This window comes from Canis lupus, chromosome 29 (genome assembly GCF_011100685.1).
Source record: "Canis lupus familiaris isolate Mischka breed German Shepherd chromosome 29, alternate assembly UU_Cfam_GSD_1.0, whole genome shotgun sequence".
Classification (NCBI taxonomy): domain Eukaryota; kingdom Metazoa; phylum Chordata; class Mammalia; order Carnivora; family Canidae; genus Canis; species Canis lupus.
Genome location: NC_049250.1, coordinates 5,736,867 through 5,756,620, shown reverse-complemented (window position 1 = coordinate 5,756,620; position 19,754 = coordinate 5,736,867). Strand labels below are relative to the sequence as shown.

The 19,754-nt window shown below is 34.4% G+C and overlaps 1 protein-coding gene across 5 annotated transcripts in view; it reads left to right on the top strand.

The window, feature by feature from the left end:
• ATP6V1H (ATPase H+ transporting V1 subunit H) overlaps window positions 1-19,754 on the top strand; it is a 161,596-nt gene that overhangs the window by 88,958 nt on the left and 52,884 nt on the right. For all 5 annotated transcript variants that reach the window (XR_005380955.1, XM_038579304.1, XM_038579305.1 and 2 more), the window contains 3 exons: window positions 1,132-1,310; window positions 3,976-4,101; window positions 19,578-19,679. Coding sequence is in view for 4 of the 5 variants with exons in the window: in XM_038579304.1 (XP_038435232.1) it covers window positions 1,132-1,310; window positions 3,976-4,101; window positions 19,578-19,679 (407 nt within the window). In the remaining variant the exon portion in view is untranslated. The remainder of the gene's footprint in view (window positions 1-1,131; window positions 1,311-3,975; window positions 4,102-19,577; window positions 19,680-19,754) is intronic.

Below are 19,754 nucleotides of genomic sequence, written 5' to 3'. Positions count from 1 at the left end.
TTATTAGGAATATAATTTGCTTGCAAAAATAAATTGAAAAATTTCTTATTTTGGTAAAATTGACTTGGAATTGTTATTATAGGACTTATTTGGTGGGGTAAGGGGAGGCATTTGACAGGTCTTCTTTACCATCTTGTTGAAGGTAGCTTTCTTGAAAGTTTGTTTTTGTCCCTAAGCCTGAGCATGGTCTTTGCTTAGAAGTACTGGTCATTTCAATGAACAGGTTATTTGTATAAATACAGTTGTACAATGTAGGGGAATGGGTGTTGATCCCCCTGTGCTGCTGAAAATCATGTATAACTTTGGACTCCCCCAAAACTTAACTATGAATAGCCTGCTGTTGACAGGAAGCCTTACCAATAAAATACATGGCCGAGTAATACATATTTTATATGTTATATGTATTATATACTATATTCTTACAATAAAGTAAGCTAGAGAAAAGAAAATGTTAAGAAAATCATTAGAGAAGATGCATTTCTAGTACTATACTGTAATTATCAAAAAATCTGTGTGTAAGTGAACTTGCACGGACAAACCCATGTTTAGGGTTATGTATTTAGGATTCCTTTGTTCTTTTCGTAAGTACTCTTATAAATAGAGAAGTTACAGAAAAAAATTGGGGAATTTGCCAGAATGTCACAAAACTTTTCTGTTAATTGTTCAAGCAAGAGGGTTTTTTTATTACTGCCCTTTGTGCATTTGTAGGTTGATTGAAGAGGATAAAAGGGTGACCGATTGAGAAACTAGTAGAGGTACTTGAAGAAAATTCTCTCTCAATATCCTAAGTACTCTAGGTGGCTAATGAACAAAGAGAGAATTCACTGGGAACTCCTAGGAGCTCAGGAACAGGGCTGTGAGAAATGATTTGATGGATTTAATTGTAAACATGTTCAGTGTTTTGAGGCTTGTCTGGGTCAGTAATTAAAATGTTTTAGGCCGGGAAGTAAGCAAGGAATCAGAAGTATGTTTGTTATGGGACAGGTACTCAGGAAAGAAGTAAGGATTTGTGATATAGTCATTGCGTAAAGGGGACTGTTAACCTGAGAATAGAGGAGGAGAGAGGGTGCAAGTGCAGAGGTATGAGAATATCACAAATAAGAAATCACATAGTTTTCTTGTCTAACTCAGAACTTTTTAGAAAAATCGACTGAAAGAGAAACTCGCCAAGAATATGCTCTGGCTATGATTCAGTGCAAGGTTCTGAAACAGTTGGAGAACTTGGAACAGCAAAAGTATGACGATGAAGATATCAGTGAAGATATAAAATTTCTGTTGGAAAAACTTGGTGAGAGTGTTCAAGATCTAAGGTATGTTTTTAAAAATTCTCACAGGCTGAATATTGAGCATTGTTTGACTTTCTTGGTATTTTAAGAATGTCTAGATTAGTTACTAATGACAAATTCAAAACGTTTCACTAGAACATTATTTTAAGAATTGGGGGGATATGAGGGAAAAAAAACCAACAAAAACTGGCTCATCACCATGGCAACAGTTGGTTATAGCTGTGTTTTATCTCTTCTATTTTGGAGAGATTCCCATCATTCTCTTATCTGAAATCTGGCTGGCTGTACTCCTGCAGGATATTGGTGTCACCCTGGAACACCTTAAGAATCTCCCCCTGGTTTAGAATCTTTTTTAAGCAGTGCTGGTTGTTAATTTGTAGAGGAGGGTTGGCCATACTGGAAAGAGTATTTTTTTCCCCTGGCTTTTGTGAAATTCCTATTGGTTTCATTTATTTTTTATTTTGAAAGAGAGAGCATGCGCAAGTGCTTGAGCACATGGGGGATGGGTTGGAGGGGCAAATGGAGAGGGAGAGAGAGAACCTCAAGTAAGCTCCATGCCCAGTGCAGCAAGCCCAACATGGTGCTTGATCTCATGACCCTGAGACCATAACCTGAGCCAAAATCAACAGATTCCTAACCAAGCTACCCATTTATTATATTAAAAATTATATTCATTATATTAAGTAATATTTATTATATTTAATAATATTTATTATATTAATATAGTTATGTATACATTTATTTATATATTTATTTCTATTTATGATATTAAAATTATGCAAATAATGTAACAATGAAGTAAGAAAAAAAAAAGAATCCTATGTAGTTCAGAAGGAACTTCATGCCTCTTCCATATAATATTGCCCAGTCCCATTTCTTGAGTTTGCTTCCAAAAAAACTTAGCTCTGCTCCCCTAGCACCTATGCACACACAGGTAAATACACACACAAATGGGGTTCTATATTATTCTGGACCTTGTTCTTTTTTGTTTCATAATGTTTTGGTGATCTTTCCCATTAACCTATATATTTTTTTGTTTTTAAACTATTAATACATTTTTAGGAGAGAATTACTATCTGGAAGTAGATCTTTCTGTGTAGGTGGTTTGAGATTTGGAGCTAGGCTGAGCCCAGTTTTAATTGTTTGGCTACTTTTCTCCACCTCTGGCCTTGACAAGCTTTTTGCCTTTTTAAGGTCTCAGTTTTCCTTTTGGTAAAATAGCAATAAAAATTCTAACCTTGTAGGATTTGTTGCTAATTTTCAAGTGCCTAGCAAATACCTTCAGGGTAGTATGTGTTCCAGAAATGTATTTACCAGATAATTGAGTGCAGCTCATGATCCCAAGGCCCAAATTCTTTTATGGAGAGCGATGTATCATTCATATCAGTGGTTTGTAATGGAGTTTTGTGGAGGGAGGCAAATGATTTTTGTCTTTCTATAATTTTAAATGTGAATAAGTTGATTGTAATAAAATACTTTGGCCAGCAGTAGACTTGCAGTTTTTTAAAATTGTTTTATTAATTTCATCAAAAAAATTCATTAGCAGTTCTTCTGTAATGATTTAAGATCTCTCTTAAAAATAAATAAGGTTAGTAATGCTTAGCTTTCTAAATTATTTAATCCATGTTAGCCAATTATTACTACTTACTGATTTTTCATGTTGAATTTGGTAATTTGAAAAATACTACTAAAACTAATAGGGTGATGGGAGCAGGTGAAAAGAGCTTTGTCTCTGTTTTTCCCTGTTATAGGTTGAGGATATTAATGTTAAACATTAGCTTACTTCTTAAAGTGACTGGCCTTACACTAAAGTAAATTACTATTTTATTCAATAGGATACTGTTCAACTTAACCAGTAAAATCCTGGTTATTATTCTAAATTGCCAATCAGTATTGAAATGGCTAATTCTTCTTTAACTTTTCACATGAAAAAATGGCCACACGTGTCCTGTCACTGTGTTGTTTTTCCACTGGCTAACAACATTAAACATTTTTTATATTTTGAAACTTTGAATAATTAAGTTAGTTTATACATAGCTGATTTTTGAATTAAATTGCATTGCAGTTATATGCCCAGAAGTTTTTGTTTTTAATTAATCTGTAATGTGTTAATTTAGTGAATTATCTCCACGGTGTTTGTAATCACATTATACAATATCATATCCATGTGTATATTTTTGTTTGTATAATGCAGGGTATAGTGGTTTATGACATTTATAGTATTAGAATATGCTGTTTTATATTTAAGTAACATACTTTTATATAAATTTACATGAAGTTATATACATTTATATTAATTTACAAATACAGTATTTTAAGTGGCATGTGGAAACTGCTAGATTATAGATATTTTTCTGGCATACATTTATTTATCAAGATAAATATTTGAAAGCAGGTGTTCCTTTTAATATGTCATGATGAGCATTCAAACTGACAGGAGTATTGGACATTAGGACCTTGAATAAATTTCACATGATTTATTAAAGATTATTTAAGCTGTTTAAACTTTGTTTAGTGGTAGTTTGTTAATCTACAAAGGCTTCTCAGTCTTTGCAGTTAAATTATCAGTGAAGATTTTTGTTTTTTTTCTATTTAGGTATTATTGACATGGTAAAAATATTTTATTTGCTTAATTTTGGAGTAACTCTTAGATTCTTCTAACCTTTGGATTATTTAAAAATTTTTATAGCTCATTTGATGAATACAGTTCGGAACTTAAATCTGGAAGATTGGAGTGGAGTCCTGTGCACAAATCTGAGAAATTTTGGAGAGAAAATGCTGTAAGGTTAAATGAGAAGAATTATGAGCTTTTAAAGTAAGTTTTAAATTCTGGTTTACATTCCTGATACCTGTTCCACATCCTTGCCAACATGTTATTGTCACTCTTTAAAAAATTATAGCCTTTTCATGATTTTAACTTGTATTTTCTTCCGTCTTATGTGGTTGGATACCTTGGTCATTTGGATATATGCTTTTCCAAAATTGTGCCTGTTCAAGCATTTAAAAATTTGTTTAAAAAAGATTTTATTTATTTATTTATTTGAGAGAAAGAGGAGAGAGAGGGACAGTGTGTGGGAGCAGGTGGGGAGGAGCAGAATGGGAGGGAGAGAGAGAGTGGGAAAGAATCTCAAGCAGACACCATGCTGAGCTGACACCGGGCTCTATTGCAGGACCCTGAGATCATGACCTGAGCCGAAACCAGAAAGAGTCAGAGACTTAACCAACTGAGCCACCCAGGTGCCCCTACAAAATTTTTTTTTAGTAGGATTTCTATACTTATTCTGTACAGGAGTTCTTCTACCTGTTCATCCTAACTATTTTCTTCTATTCTGTCATGTATCATTTCACTCTTTAGTTGTAATGTAGCTCAGTTGATTAATCTTTTCCTTTATGGCTAGTACTTTTTGGTGTCCTGGTTAAGAAGTTTTTGCCTATCTGGAATCATGAAGATACATTTTTAGGTTATCTGCTGGAAGCTTTACTGTTTAACATTTCACGGCTAGATCTCTGTTTGATCTGGAATTGGTTTTTGGGTAAGGTGTAAAGCAGTGGTTAAGTTTTTTTTTCATTTTGTGGATATCTCATTGAACCAACACCATTTATTGAAAATAAAATTTTCTTTTTACTTTGCAGGGCTCCTTTTGTCATAGTAAGATGACAAAATATGTGCAAGTGTCTCTTTTTTTAAAATTGAGGTTTAAATCCTGTGCCACACAATTCACCCACTTAAAAATTACACAAATAAGTGGATTGTACTAAATTCACAAATATGTGCAACTATAAACACAATCAATTTTAGAACATTTCCATCACTTTGAAAAGAAACCCCGTATTCTTTAACTGACAACTCTTACCCACCCATCCACTCAGCCCTAAGCAACCAAAATCTATTTTTTGTCTCTATAGATGTGCCTATTATGAAAATGTCACATCGGTGGAATTCTATATTTATCCTTTCGTGATTGGCTTCTTTTAGTTCCCATAACTTGTTCAAGGTTCATTTATGTTGCAGCATTTATTAGTACTTTATTTTCATGGTAGAATGATATTTCATTATATTGATCTACCACATTTTATCTGCTCATCAGTTAATGAGCATTTGTTGTTGTGGTAATAAACATCTGCGTACAAGTTTTAGTGTAGATATGTGTTTTTATTTATCTTGCTTGAGTAGGTTTTGGAATAGGATTGTTGAATCATATGATAGCTATATTAACCATTTGAGGAACTGTCAGACTGTTCTCTGAATTGCCTGTACAATTTTATGTTCTCACCAGTAGTTTATGAGGGTTCTGATTTTTCCACATCCCTGTTGATACTTCTTTTTTTATTATAACCATCTTAGTGTGCAGTAATACATCATTGTGGTTTTGATTTGTATTTCTTTGATGCTAATGATGTCAAGCATCTTTTCTTGTGCTTATTGGCCATTTGTATATCCTGTTTAGAGAGATGTCTATTCAGATACTTGGTTCATTTTTTAATTGGGTTGTGTTTTTATTATTAATTTGTGAAAGTTATTTGTATATTTTGGATACAGGTCCCTGATCAGATATATGATTTACAAATATCCCTTATTTTTTATCTTCTCACTTTCTTGATAGAGTCCTTTGAAACACATTTTAAAATTTTGATGAAGTCCCAATTTATTTATTTTTTTAGTTCCTCATGCTTTTGGTGTCATACCTAAAGATCAATTGCCAAAACTAAGGTTATGAAGATTTACTCTTATATATTCTGTAATATTTTTATAGTTTTACCACTTACATTTAGGTCTTTGATCCATTTTGAATTTTTTGTATATGATGTGAAGTAAGGGTCCAACTTCATTCTTTTCATGTGGATGTCCAGTTATCCCAGTAACATTTGTTGAGTACTTTTCTCCATTGAATTGTCTTGGTATCCTTATTGAAATTTGGTTGACCATAGACACATGAGTTTATTTTTGGACTCTCAGTTTTGTTTTGTTGATCTATATGACTATCCTGATACCAATACCACACTGTCTTGATTACTTTTGCTTTATAGTATGTTTTGAAATTCAGATATGTGAGTCTTCTACTTTCTTCTTTTTTGTGTTATTTATTCAATCTCTCATTGATGGATATTTAATACTGTTGCCAGGTTTTGCTGTTATAGACAATGCAAGAATTAACCCCCCCACCCACACACAGACCTATATACACTTCTTACTGTAGCTTTTAAAATTAATAGACTTTAATTTTTAGAATAATGTTAGGTTTACAGAAAAATTGAGGAGAAAGAGCAGAGAGTTTTCATAGACCCTTTCCCCCCATTATTAACATCTTACATTAGTGTGGTACGTTTGTTATAATTGATAAACCAATATTTATACATTATTTTTAACTGAAGTACCCATTCTACATTAGAGTTCATTCTTTCTGTTGTGTAGTTCACTCTGTGTTATATGTTCTGTAGGTTTTGACTAATATCATGTGTCCCCCACTATAGTGTCATGCAGAATAGTTTCACTGCCCTAAAAATTCCCTATGTCCCACCTACTCACTCTGCCCTTCTTCCCTCTCCCTGAACTCCTGACACCACTGGTCTTATCATCCCTGTAGTTTTGCCTTTTCCACGATGTCATATAGTTGGAATTAAACACTATGTAACCATCTCAGACTGGCTTCTTCCTCTTAGCAATATACATTTAAAGTTCCGCCATTTTTTTTTCTTCATAGCTTATTCATTTTTCTTTTCCTCTTCTTTTTACTGATGAATATTCCATTGTACAGCTGTGCCATCGTTTTTTTATCCCCTGAAGGACATCTTGGTTGCTTCGAAGTTTTGTCAATTACTATGGATAAAGTTGCTTTAAACATTCATGTGCAGGATTTAATGTGGACATAACCTTTCAACTTACTTGGGTAAATCTGAAGAGAGCATGATTGCTGGATTGCATGATAAGACTTCTGTTTAATTTTGTAAGAAACTGCCAAGCTGTCTGTCAAAACGACTGTACTTTTTTACATTCTCATGAGCAGTGAATTAGGGTACCTGTTGCTGTACCTCCTTGCTAGCATGTGGTGTTGTCAGTGTTCAGGATTTTGCCATTTTTATAGGTGTGTAGTGTAGTGTTATCTCACTTTAGTTTTCAGTTTTCTAATGACATATGGTGTTGATCATTTTTTTTGTATGCTTATTTTCCATCTGTTTTCTTTAGTGAGATGTCTGTTCAGTCTTTTAACCATTTTTAAATTGAGTTGATTTATTGTTGTTGAATTTTAAGAGCACTTTATGTATTTTGGATAAAAGTGGCTTATCAGATATGTGTTTTGCAAAGATTTTCTCCCTGTCTCTGACTTGTCTTTTCATTCTCATCACAGTGTCTCACAGTGAAAAAGCTTTCAGTTGTAATGAGATTCAATTTACCATAGACTGTACTTTGTTGTATCTAAAAAGTCATCTCCGTGCCCAAGGTTGCCTACATTTTCTTGAAGTTTTATAGTTGTGTTTTTCATTTAGGTCTCTGATTCATTGAGCTATTTTTTCTGAAGGTTGTAAGATTTGTGTCTAGAGTTACTTGTTTACATGTGGATGTGCAGTTGTTTTAGCACTATTTGTTGCAAGATTACCTTTGCTTCATTGTATTGCTTTTGCTCTGTTGTCAAAGATAGCTTGATTGTGTTGATTTGTTTCTTGGTTCTTTATTCTATTCCATGAATTTGTCTACTCGTTCACCAATATCAAAGTCTTCTTGATTACTCTTGCTTTATAGTAAGTCTCACTCATTTTTTCTCCTTTTCCCTTTATTCCCTTTCACTATTTTTTATATACCCCAAATGAATGAGACCATATAAAGTGTGGGAAATATCAGAAAGGGAGACAGAGCATGAGAGACTCCTAATTCTGGGAAACGAACTAGGGGTGGTAGAAAGGGAGGTAGGCGGGGGTTGGGGGGTGACTGGGTGACGGGCACTGAGGGGGGCACTTGATGGGATGAGCACTGGGCTCTATATGGGATGAGCACTGGGCTCTATATTCTATATGTTGGCAAATTGAACACTAATAAAAAATAAATTTATAAAAAAAAAAAGGGATACCTGGAAGCAAGTTTTAAGCAACTCTAAAATTCAGTAGTACTAACTTTGCTATTTTTACCATCCCATGTACATTTTCCTCTAAGATAAGAATAATGCCACAAAATGTTGTTGAATGGACTCAATAAGATAATGTATATAAAACATTTAGCACAAATGCCTAGCCATGTAATAATTGCTCACTAAATGTCTGTTGTTACAATTATTATCATGTAAACAAGTAAAAATCATGACAATTGTATTAAGATAGTAGGATATTATAAAGTTTGCCTTTCTATTTTCTAAAAAATAAATAAATAAATAAATAAATAAATAAATAAATAAATAAATAAATGTTGAAATAAAAAAAAAAGTCTCAAAGTTGGGTAGCATCAGTCCTCTAACTTTCTTCTTTTCCAATCTTGTGTTGGCTATTTTGGACTTTATGCCTCTTTATATAACCTTTAGAGTTTGATGATATTAAAAAAATAACTTCCTGGGATTTTGATTGGGATTGCATTGAATCAAGTTGAGAAGAACTGGCATCTTGACAATATGAGTCTTCCTATATTCATGAACATGGAATCTCTCTCCATTTATTCAGCTTTTCTTTGATTTCTTTCATTAGAATTTTGTAGTTTTCTTCAACATATTTTCAAGTTTTTTCCAACATGTTTTGTTAGGTTTATATCTAAGTATTTCATTTTGGTGGGGAGGGTGTTAAGTAAATGGTATTTTTAAAATTTTGAATTTTACTTGCTCTTTGCTGGTATATAGGAAGTGATTTGTTTTGTATATTACCCTTGTGTCCTGCAACCTTGTTATAATTGGTTATTCTAGAAGTTATAAATTGAATCTTTTGAATTTTCTACTTATATCATTATGTCATCTACAAAGACACTTTTATTTCTTCTGCCCCAATCTATATAACTTTTATTTCCTTTTCTAGCTATTGCATCATGAGGACATCCAGTATGATGTTGAAAAGGAGTGGTGAGGGGACATCTTTGCCTTGTTATTTTTCTTATCAGGAAAGCTTCTAGCTCCCCACCATTAAGTATGATAATAAATGTAGGATTTTTATAGATGTTCTTTATCAAGTTGGAGAGGTTCTAAGATTGTAAGAGAGTTTTTAATCATTAATGGGTATTGGATTTTGTTAAATGGTTTTTCTACATTTATTGAGATAATCATGTTAATTTTTTTCCTTTGGTCTACTGATGAATGATGGGTTATATTAATATATTCTTGAATATTGAACTGGCTTTGTGTACCTGGAATAAAGCTGATTTGGTCCGATATGTAATTCTTGGTAATAACACATATGTGTATGATATATAAATCATGGTACTTAATTCTTTTTATAATTGTTGTATTTGATTTGCTAACATTTTGTTGAAGATTTTTGCATCTATATTCATGAGATATATTGGTCTGTAATTTGCCTTTCTTGTGATATCTTTGGTTTGGTATTATGGTAATGCTGGCTTCATAGGATGAGTTAGTGTTTCTTCTGCTTTTAGTTTTTGGAAGAAATTATAGGGAATTTATGATTTCCTCCTTAAATGTTTAGTAGAATTTACTGTTGAGTTCATCTGGACCTGTTGCTTTCTGTTTTTGAAGGTTATTAAATATTGATTCAATTTCTGTAACAGGTACATACCTACTCAGATTGTTTATTTCTCCTCAGGTGAGCACTGTGAGGACCCTCATAGAGCTAGGCCTCTGGGAGTTTTTATCTCTCAAGCTACTTTTTGCTAGTCTCTAGCAATTAGTCAGTTACCCTTTAAATGTTCCTGCCAGTTGATGGATGCAGCAGTGGCTTCTGCTCTGTTAGCTGTCTGTCTCTGTATTTACCTGCCTCTCTAGCTTATGGCACAGTGGCTGGTTCTGGGACTTCAGTTCTCTGTTGGATCTACAAAGAGGTATTAACTTTCAGCACATTTAGTTTTTCTTCTTGTGAGGACAAGAGTGGTAATTTCAAGGTCTTTACATAATTGAATTGGAAACTGAGGTCTCTTTTTCTTTTTCCAGATGAGTTTGACTCTTCTGGGTCCCTTGCCTTTTTTTAAATTTAATTTAATTTTATTTATTCATGAGAGACACACAGAGGAAGGCAGAGATGTAGGCAGAGGGAGAAGCAGGCTCCCTGAGGGGAGCCTGATGCATGACTTGATCCCAGGATCCCGGCATCATGACCCGAACCAAAAGCAGGTGCTCAGCTGCTGAACCACCCAGGTGTACCCTTCCCTTTCCATTTTATATGAATTTTAGAATCACTTAGTTAAATTCTACAATGAAGTCATTTGGGATTCTCTTAGGGATTATGTAAGCTGTAGATCAACTTGGGGAGTATTGCCATCTTAACAGTATTTGGTGTTGAGATCCATAAAAATGGTATACTTTCCCACTTATTGAGTTCATATTTATTTCTTTTCACTAGTGTTTTGCAGTTTTCAGAGCATAAGTTTTGCATTTTTTTTTGCTAAATTTGTTTCTAAATATTTTTTTCTTTTGATGCTATTGTAAGTGGAACTGTTTTCTTCATTTTCAGTTTATCACAAGTTTATAGAAATACAATTGATTTTTCTGTATTCTTATATTCTGCAATCTCTTTGAGCTTTTAAAATAAATTTTAATAACTTTTTTTAGTGAATTCCTTTGCTTTTTCTATATATAAGATCATGTCATCTGTAAATATAGTTTTACTTCTCACTTTCTAATCTGGATGCCTTTTCTTTCTTTCTTTGTTTTTTTTCCTTGCCTAATTTCCCTGCCTAGTATCTTTGTATGCAGATGTCTCCTTGAATTCTTTATTCTGTTGCATCATTGATTTGTCTGTTCTTGCTCCAGTATTATATTATGTTTATTGCTGTACTTTATAGCAAGTCTTGGTATCTGATAACATCAGCACTCCACAAATTTGTTGTTTTTCCAAGTTAGCTTGGCATCTTTTGGCCTTCTAAATTTCTATATGTGTTTTAGAATAAACTTGTCAATTTAACAATTCTAGTAGGATTTGATTGAGATTGAATCTGTAGTTCATTCTTGGGAGAATTGATAGTTTTTCAATTTGGGCGTCTCTGGTCTTTGTGGAATAGCCTTTCATTTATTGTAGGATTTTGTTCTAATGTTCTTGCTCATCTTTCATTAGATTTATTCCTATGTATATTATTTTTCTCCGCATTCCTGTATATTGTGCCATTTAAAAATTTTCATTTAAAAATTTTAGCTTTAAAAAATAAAAAAATAAAAAAAAAATAAAAATTTTAGCTTTAGTAGTGATTCTTTGTGATGATAGAAATAGTTTATGTTTGTGCTGTCCAGTATGGTATTCAGTGGCTAAAGAGTGCTTGAAATGTTGCTGGTGTGACTGAAAAACTCAATTTTTGATTTAATTATTGTCAGTCAGGTTAACTTTAAATAACTCATGTGGCTAGTGGCTACCATTTTGGACAGTACAATTTGAATTTGGTTTATAGAAATACTGCTAAAGAGTTCCATGTTGCACATTAGGTTTCTATGTAACTTCCTTCACTGCCAGCTTGGTATTTTGTTTTCTCAAATTACTTAGCATTTGTTCTTCTGACTGTCTATTTTAATATTTTGTTGTTTAATTTCCCATGGGTCTAAGCTTTAAAAAGAAAAACCGTGAAAACTACAATGAAATACCACCTCACACCAGTCAGAATGGCTAAAATTAACAACACAGGAAACAACAGGTGTTGGCGAAGACTGTGTTGAAAGGGGAACCCTCTTACACTGTTGGTGGGAAAGCAAACTGGTGTAGCCACTCTGGATAACAGTATGAAGATTCCTTAAAAAGTTAGAAATAGAACTACCCTGTGATCCAGCAATTGCACTTCTAGGTATTTGCCTAAAGGATACAAAAATACTGATTTGAAAGTATATATTCACCCCGATGTTTGTAGCAGCATTAACAACAATAGCAAATTATAGAAAGACCCCAAATGTCCATTGACTGATGAATGGATAAAGAGGATGCGGTCCTTGTGTATGTATGTAAGAGAGAGAGAGAGAGTGTGTGTGTGTGTGTGTGTGTGTAGCCATCAAAAGAATATCATCTTACTATTTGCAGTGACATGGATGGAGCTAGAGAGTATTATGCTAGGTGAAATAAGTCAGAGAAAGATAAATATCATAGGATTTCACACATGTGAAATTTAAGAAACAAAACAAATGAAACATGAGGGAGGGGGAGGAAGAGAAGCAAACCAAGAAACAGACTCTTTACTATAGAGAACAAACTAGTGGTTACCAGAGGGGAGATGGGTGGAGAGTTGGGTTAAATGGGTGATGGGCATTAAAAGAGGGCACTTATGATGAGCACTGGGTGTTATTTGTAAGTGATGAATCACTAAATTCTACACTTGAAACGAATACTACACAATATGTTAAGTAACTGGAACTGAAGAAAAAACTTGAAAATGAGAAAAAAAATTCTTTTACTGTCATTTTAACAAGGTAGAAGGAGGAGAGGAGGTATATACTTGTGTCTGATAAATGATTTTAGGGAGACCTATCTCTGTTGTTTATACTTATTTTCCATGTATTACCAAAAATGATATATTAAGCTTATTTAAAAGTTTAGCAAACCAAAATGAGTGGTTGATGTTGGCAGGACTGACGGAGAATAGATGAGGGAAAAGTGGATTATCTTATCAACATTGTTGTGCTACTTTGAGGTTTTTTTTTTTTTTAAGATTTTATTTATTTATTCATGAGAGACACACAGAGAGAGGCAGAGACATAGGCAGAGAGAGAAGCAGACTCCCTGTAGGGAGCCTGTTGCAGGACTTGATCCCAGAACACCTTGATCTCATGACCTGGGCCAAAGGCAGATGCTCAACCACTGAGCCACCTAGGTGCCCCATTACTTTGGGTTTTTAACAGCAACAAATGAACTTGAATAATGGCTTTTAAATCTAGTTTTTTGGAAAACTTGAATATAATGGAGGGGAGCTTTTTATAAATTATTACTAAAGCATTACATATATTTTTATTATGATATACTTAAGGAGCCTTTTGAAGTACATGTTCTGCTTTCTGTCATTAGGTTTCGGTTTTATGGTTCTCCTTTAAATTATTCTCTTTACTTTTTTATGACCCTTAGTGATTTTTCTGAATAATCAGAAACAATGACATGTAGCACTTTAGTTTTAGAGAAATTTTAAAGTCGTCGTTTGTCCTTAATTTCCATTCTTTTTTTTCCCTAAAGTTTTGTTTGTTTGTTTATTTGTTTATTTATTTATTTTAGAAAGCATGCATATGTGAGGGTGGGGGAAGAGCAGAGGAAGAGGGACAAGCAGACTCCCCGCTGAGAATGGAGCCCTGTGCTTGGCTTAATCTCATGACCCTGAGATTATGACTGGAGCTGAAATCAAGAGTTGGGCACTTAACTGATTGAGCCCCCCAGGTGCCCCCTGTTTCCATTCTTATAAGTTATCTGTATGGGGATAATTGGCAAGGAGGGGCATGGTAGTGCTGTCCCTCAAACTAGGTGATAAATAGATACAGAAGAAATCTTTATTCTGTTATTAAAAACACAGTGAATACTAGCCTTCTTTTTATCTGTAGAGAACTGCACTTATTTCAGGCCCCGACCTATTTTTTTCAGGTAATTCCAAACTTAGCAAGTATGCAATGTAAGTTCATTTTTTCACTATCAGTTTTAGTTTGATAGTATGCAGAAAATACTTTGTAATCTTGTATAATTTTGAAATAAGTATGTGTTTTGTTTGAATAAGGAAATATTCTGAAATACAAGAAACTATGCAAATGATAAAAGAAAAGCAAAGGCCAAGGGAGCAAACAAGTTTTTAAAACAGGAAAAACATTGTGAAAGACAACAAGAGCAAATTTGTGGAGTGATCAATCAGAATAATAATAGAAATTCTGTTTTGGCTTTGAACAGACACTTTCCAAGATTACATTTCTAGCAAATCTGAGAGACAGAATTCACATTTGGTCTGACTCCAGAGCTGTGATATGTTGCTGTCTTGATCCCATTGGAGTCTCTGACAGAATCTCAGCTTGTGGTTAATATGGTGGTAGAGATTTGGCTTTTGATTGATGAATCTACTGTTGTTATTGATGACAAATACAGAAATGGAAAGTGTACTCAGTTTACAGATAATAATACAAAAATATTTTCATTGTCGCTGAGCATATTCAGTGGGCTGAATGGCCTAGGGATAGCCGTTAAAATCATTTCTGTATTTTCTATATTTGATTAATCCTTTCTACTTTGAACGTTTTTTTGAGTCTAAGACTACAGTTTTCAAAAAAAAAAAGTTTTTTTGAAATTTTTTTTGATTTTATTTATTCAGAGAGAGAGACAGAGAGAGAGAGGGGCAGAGACACAGGCAGAGGGAGAAGCAGGTTCCATGCAGGAAGCCTGATGTGGGACTCCATCCCGGGTCTCCAGGATCACGCCCTAGGCGGCAGGCGGCGCTAAACCGCTGGGCCACCAGGGCTGCCCCAGTTTTCAAATGTTAATGGAGATCTTGTTAAAATGCATATTCTAATTTAGTAGGTCCAGGATTGGGTCTGTGATTCAGCATTTCTAAGGTGATACTGATACTGCTGGTTTGCAGACCATATATTGATTATCAAGGGTCTCAGCTATATGGAGAATGACTCAGATCACTGAATATGGTTTAAAGCTGCATTGGCAAACTTTTTCTGTAAAGGCCCAGGAAGTAAACAATGGAGGCCTTGTGAGCCGTTCAGTCTCTGTCACAACTGCCAAGGCAATCATGGACAGTAGGCAAACTAGTAAGTGTGGCTTTGTTCCAATAAAACTTATGTACAAAAACAGGTAGCTGCTGGGTTTAGACTTCAGCTGTAATTTGCTGGCTTTTGGTTTGAGATATTCAGAACAAATATTCTGTTATATTTTAAGGAATCTTAAGTGAATATTTTCTTATTTCATAAAATAATATCTTAATAAAATTTCAAAATAGTAAAAATATGAACATACTTTAATCTCTAGAAACTATTAAAATATCTCAGTTGAATTAAACTTCATTTTAGAATACTTTGCAAGTTGGCCTTTTAAAAAGAGCAAGTTTGAAATAAAAAAATAAATGTATGGGAGATTGAATATATGTCTTGTTTTTTCTTTGTGGGTTTTCATGTGCTTGAGTTGAATGAACTATCATCATGGGGTAGTTGCTTAGCATGGACTAGAGTCGACACATAGTGATTCAAATCTGTTTCAACAGTTGTATGTTTAAGCAGATATGTAACTTCTCTGGATCTTATTTCCTCATTTATGGGATCCTATTGTGAGGTGTATATTTACACTGAGTTTGGAACATGAATGTATATAATAAATTCTCATCCTTTCTTTTCTATTATTTGGAAATGCAGATATCTCAGTCTGGAAAATAAAAGGCACGTAATTACTGCTTAATGAAATAATTCCTTGATTGACAGTGAGGTTTTTTTATTAGTGTTTCCTGTTTACAGAGTTAGATATTTGACACAGTGAGATGATGATAGAAAAAGGTAGGTAAAAAAAAAAAAAAAAGTAAGGGTAGGTAGAGAAATGTTGAGCCACACTCTTAGGAGACATTACCAAATAAATGAGCTGCAGAAACTAAAGTATGTAAGCTTCATAGACTTGTACGGATTGTGAACAGTGTTTTATTGCTTTTAAGTATTTGTTGAAATGCAAATGATATGAGCAAAGGTCATGGTGATTCAAGTTGTTTTTTAGTACAGATCTTAAGAAATAAGATTTGCATTTTGTAATTGAATAGTTTGTCGGCAAATAGTCAAATGGTTTCAAAACTTCATGTTAGATATTTTAAACTTAAATTTTAAACTTTAATTTAAAATTAGCAATTCTACAGTTTGGCTCTTGTGGACATTGCTGTTATATACATTGGGGTACAGGTACCCCTTCGGATCAATACATTTATATCTTTGGGGTAAATCCTTAGTAGTGCAATTGCTGGATCGTAGGGTAGCTCTATTTTTAACTTCTTGAGGAAACTCTATACTGTTTTCCAGAGTGTCTGTATCAGTATGCATTTCCACCAACTGGGCAAGAGGGTTCCCATTTCTCCATATCCTCACCAACATTTGTTGTTTCCTGTCTTGTTAATTTTAGCCATTTTGACTGGTATGAGGTGGTATCTCATTTTGGTTTTGATTATATTTCCCTGATACCAAGTGATGTCCATTGACAGATGAATGAATAAAGAAGATGTGGTATATATATGCAATAGAATACTACTCAGCCATCAGAAAGGATGACTACTTACCATTTACATCGATATGGATGGAACTGGAGGGTATTTTGCTGAGTGAAATATAAGTCAATCAGAAAAAGAATTATCATATGGTTTCACTCATGTGGAATATGAGAAACAGCATAGAGGATCATAGGAGAAGGGAGGGAAAGCTTAATGGGAAGTCATCAGAGGGAGAAGAACCACGAGAGACTCTTAATTATAGGAAACAAACTGAGAATTGCTGGAGGGGAGGTGGAAGGGGTGGGGTCATTGAGTGATGGGCATTGAGGAGGGCATGTGATATGATGAGCACTGGGTGTTATATGTAACTGATGAATTATTGAACTCTACATCTGAAACTAATGATATACTGTGTGTTGGCTATTGAATTTAGTTCCTTTTTTTTTTTTTCTTATTTATGAGAGACACACAGAGAGAAAGAGAGAGAGAGAGAGAGAGAGAGAGAGGCAGAGACACAAGCAGGCTCCATGCAGGGAGCTTGACGTGGGACTTGATCCCGGGTCTCCAGGATCAGGCCCTGGGCTGAAGGCGGCGCTAGACCACTGAGCAACCCGGGCTGCCCTGGCTATTGAACTTAAATTAAAAAAAGAAAAAGGAAATTAGCAATTCTAAGGGATAGTAACATCTTGAGCATCTTAGTAAAATTAAGTAACTTTTTAAAAAAAATGTGTGCTGAATTTTTGAATTCTAAGTTATATCAAACAGCCTGGGCCAAGTCATTCAAATACTCTTGAAGGCATACAGGAGTAAAGAGAAAAGGTTTCTTTACTACTCCTCTCTCAAACTCTTCCCCGGTGGTAGCCAAAAGTCAGCAGGTGATAGACTTCTCCAGTGTTCTTTCATTCATAGACATACCTGTACCTGCATCTTTATATAAAGTTATTTATACATGTCATCATCAGAATGTGTTTGTGACTTGTCTTTTTCACTTATTATGGCTTAGGGTCTGTTAAAATGACTTAGTTTTATTATTTTAAAAAATTTTAATTCTAATTTTTTTGTTGTTGTTTTGGGCTATTTTATTTCACTGAGCCTCTGGTTTTACATCTCTATAAGATAGGAAGAACCAATAATCCTAGTTGTAGGTGTTCGATAAAATGGTGAATGTGAAACTGCTTTATACATGACATAGTGTTAACAGAGGACAAAGTAGGTGCCACCAGCATGGAAGAAGAAATGGAGGGAAAAAGCCTAACTCTTGGATGTGGCCTCCACCCTGTAGCCTTTTCTTTTAGTCATTGTTTAAAGCTAGTGTACATAGATATCTTTGTGGAAATATGAAAATATTTTTGTAGGTTAGATTCCTAGAAGTAAAATTGCTGGATCAAAGGGTCTGTGTATTTTAAATTCTGTTAGGATCTGTCAAACTTTTTTCCAATTGGCGGCATCACCATTTTATACTTAAATTATATATTCATTTTTTTTTTCAGCAAGTGTTTCTTGAGCATCTGTTGCATGGGTTGTATGATCAGTACTGCTCTAGGTGTTGCAGACACAATGGCAAATAAAATTAAGTTCTTATTGTTGTTAAGTATACATTGTATTTGGGAGAGAGAGACTAAAAAAATGTAGTCAAGAAACTATATAATATTATGATTGGTGGTAATGAGTCCTGTGAAGAAAAATGCACCAAGAAGTGGGGTAGAAAATGATAAGGGACAGAGTATCTTAGGGAGATCAGAGGCTCTTAAGCAAGAGTTGATATGTGAGCTGAGAACTGAAAGGATATTCTCTCAGTATTCTATTAGTTCAATTAGCTAATTCTGTAAGGTTTTCATATATCTGTTTACGTGAGTGGCTATTGCTGGCATATTAGAAAGCAGATTTTATTTTTTATATGTTAGTCTTCTGCCTAGCCATTAAAAAGATTACTCCTTTTGATCAATTTTCCCAGTTATGCTCTGTTTGTGGAATGAATTGAGTGGTGTTCTTTCCATTTTTGTGCCCATTAGCAGTTTAAATAACACAGGAATGATCTATTCCTTGAGTGATCTCTCCTCATACTCAGGGTGAAGGCAGTCTTTTCCAGTGGATTGGATTTTGGCCATGGCCATGGAGTACCCCCTCTCCCTCCACTCCGGGGGACACATGTGCCACTAGGTGAGATAAACCCTCTCCCTGGAGGTCCTTGAGGAGGCAGAAATCTATGGTCAAGGCTCCAGCTCCCTACAGAAGGGAGTCTTCTCTGCATCTGGTTGGCTCCCGTTCTCAGAATCACCATCAGGCTCTTGCAGTGGTTTCACTCTGCCTATGTGATTGCTGTAGAGAAAGGACCGAAAGGACAGCAAGGGAGTCAGGATTGTGAATTTGGGTGGCCATCTTCTCAGAACCATTCACTTGCTGTTTTGTATTGTTTGACTTGTGAAGTTCAGTTTTAGGTTCTTCTGGGACTTGGAGTGAGAGAGAGGGCTAGAGGTGGTGGGTGGGGGGAATGTGTGTGCTCAGGGCTCATGCTCTATCTTGATCACAGCTTAAAGTAACTTCTTAAGTAACTAACTTCTTAAGTAAACTTCTTGATCACAGTTTAAAGTAACTTCTTCTTAACAATAAAATAACTTCTTGTTCTTAACAAAAAACTTACAAGTGATTAATCTTCAAAATATAATTGGCAAGGACTCACTGGTAATTGTATATTAAGATAACATTAACTGGCATCGTAGTTGTCTTTTTTGAGAGAGCAGGAGAAGATGTTCCTGATATTTTGGGAATTGTATGTGGTGTACATTGTGCATCTGAAAGTAACCTGGTATAAATTTATAAAGTAACCTGCTAACTTATATGTAATATATTATGTGTAATAGTAAAATCTGTAGAATATGTGATTACATTTGTAAATGTCTATTTTCAGAAGATATCTGCATCGTACCTATGCTTTGTTGTTTTTTTTTTTTTTTTTTTTTTTTTGCTTTGTTGTGTTCTATAGAAGAACTAGAAATCAGTCTCTCTTTGAATTAAATTTCTTTCAGAATTTTGACAAAACTTCTGGAGGTGTCGGATGATCCACAAGTCTTAGCTGTTGCTGCTCATGATGTTGGAGAATATGTGCGGCATTATCCACGAGGCAAACGGTAAGGGAAAAGTAATTTAGCAGAGGAACTAATGGAGTAGGTGAAATCAAGATGCCCATAATATGGGGACTCATG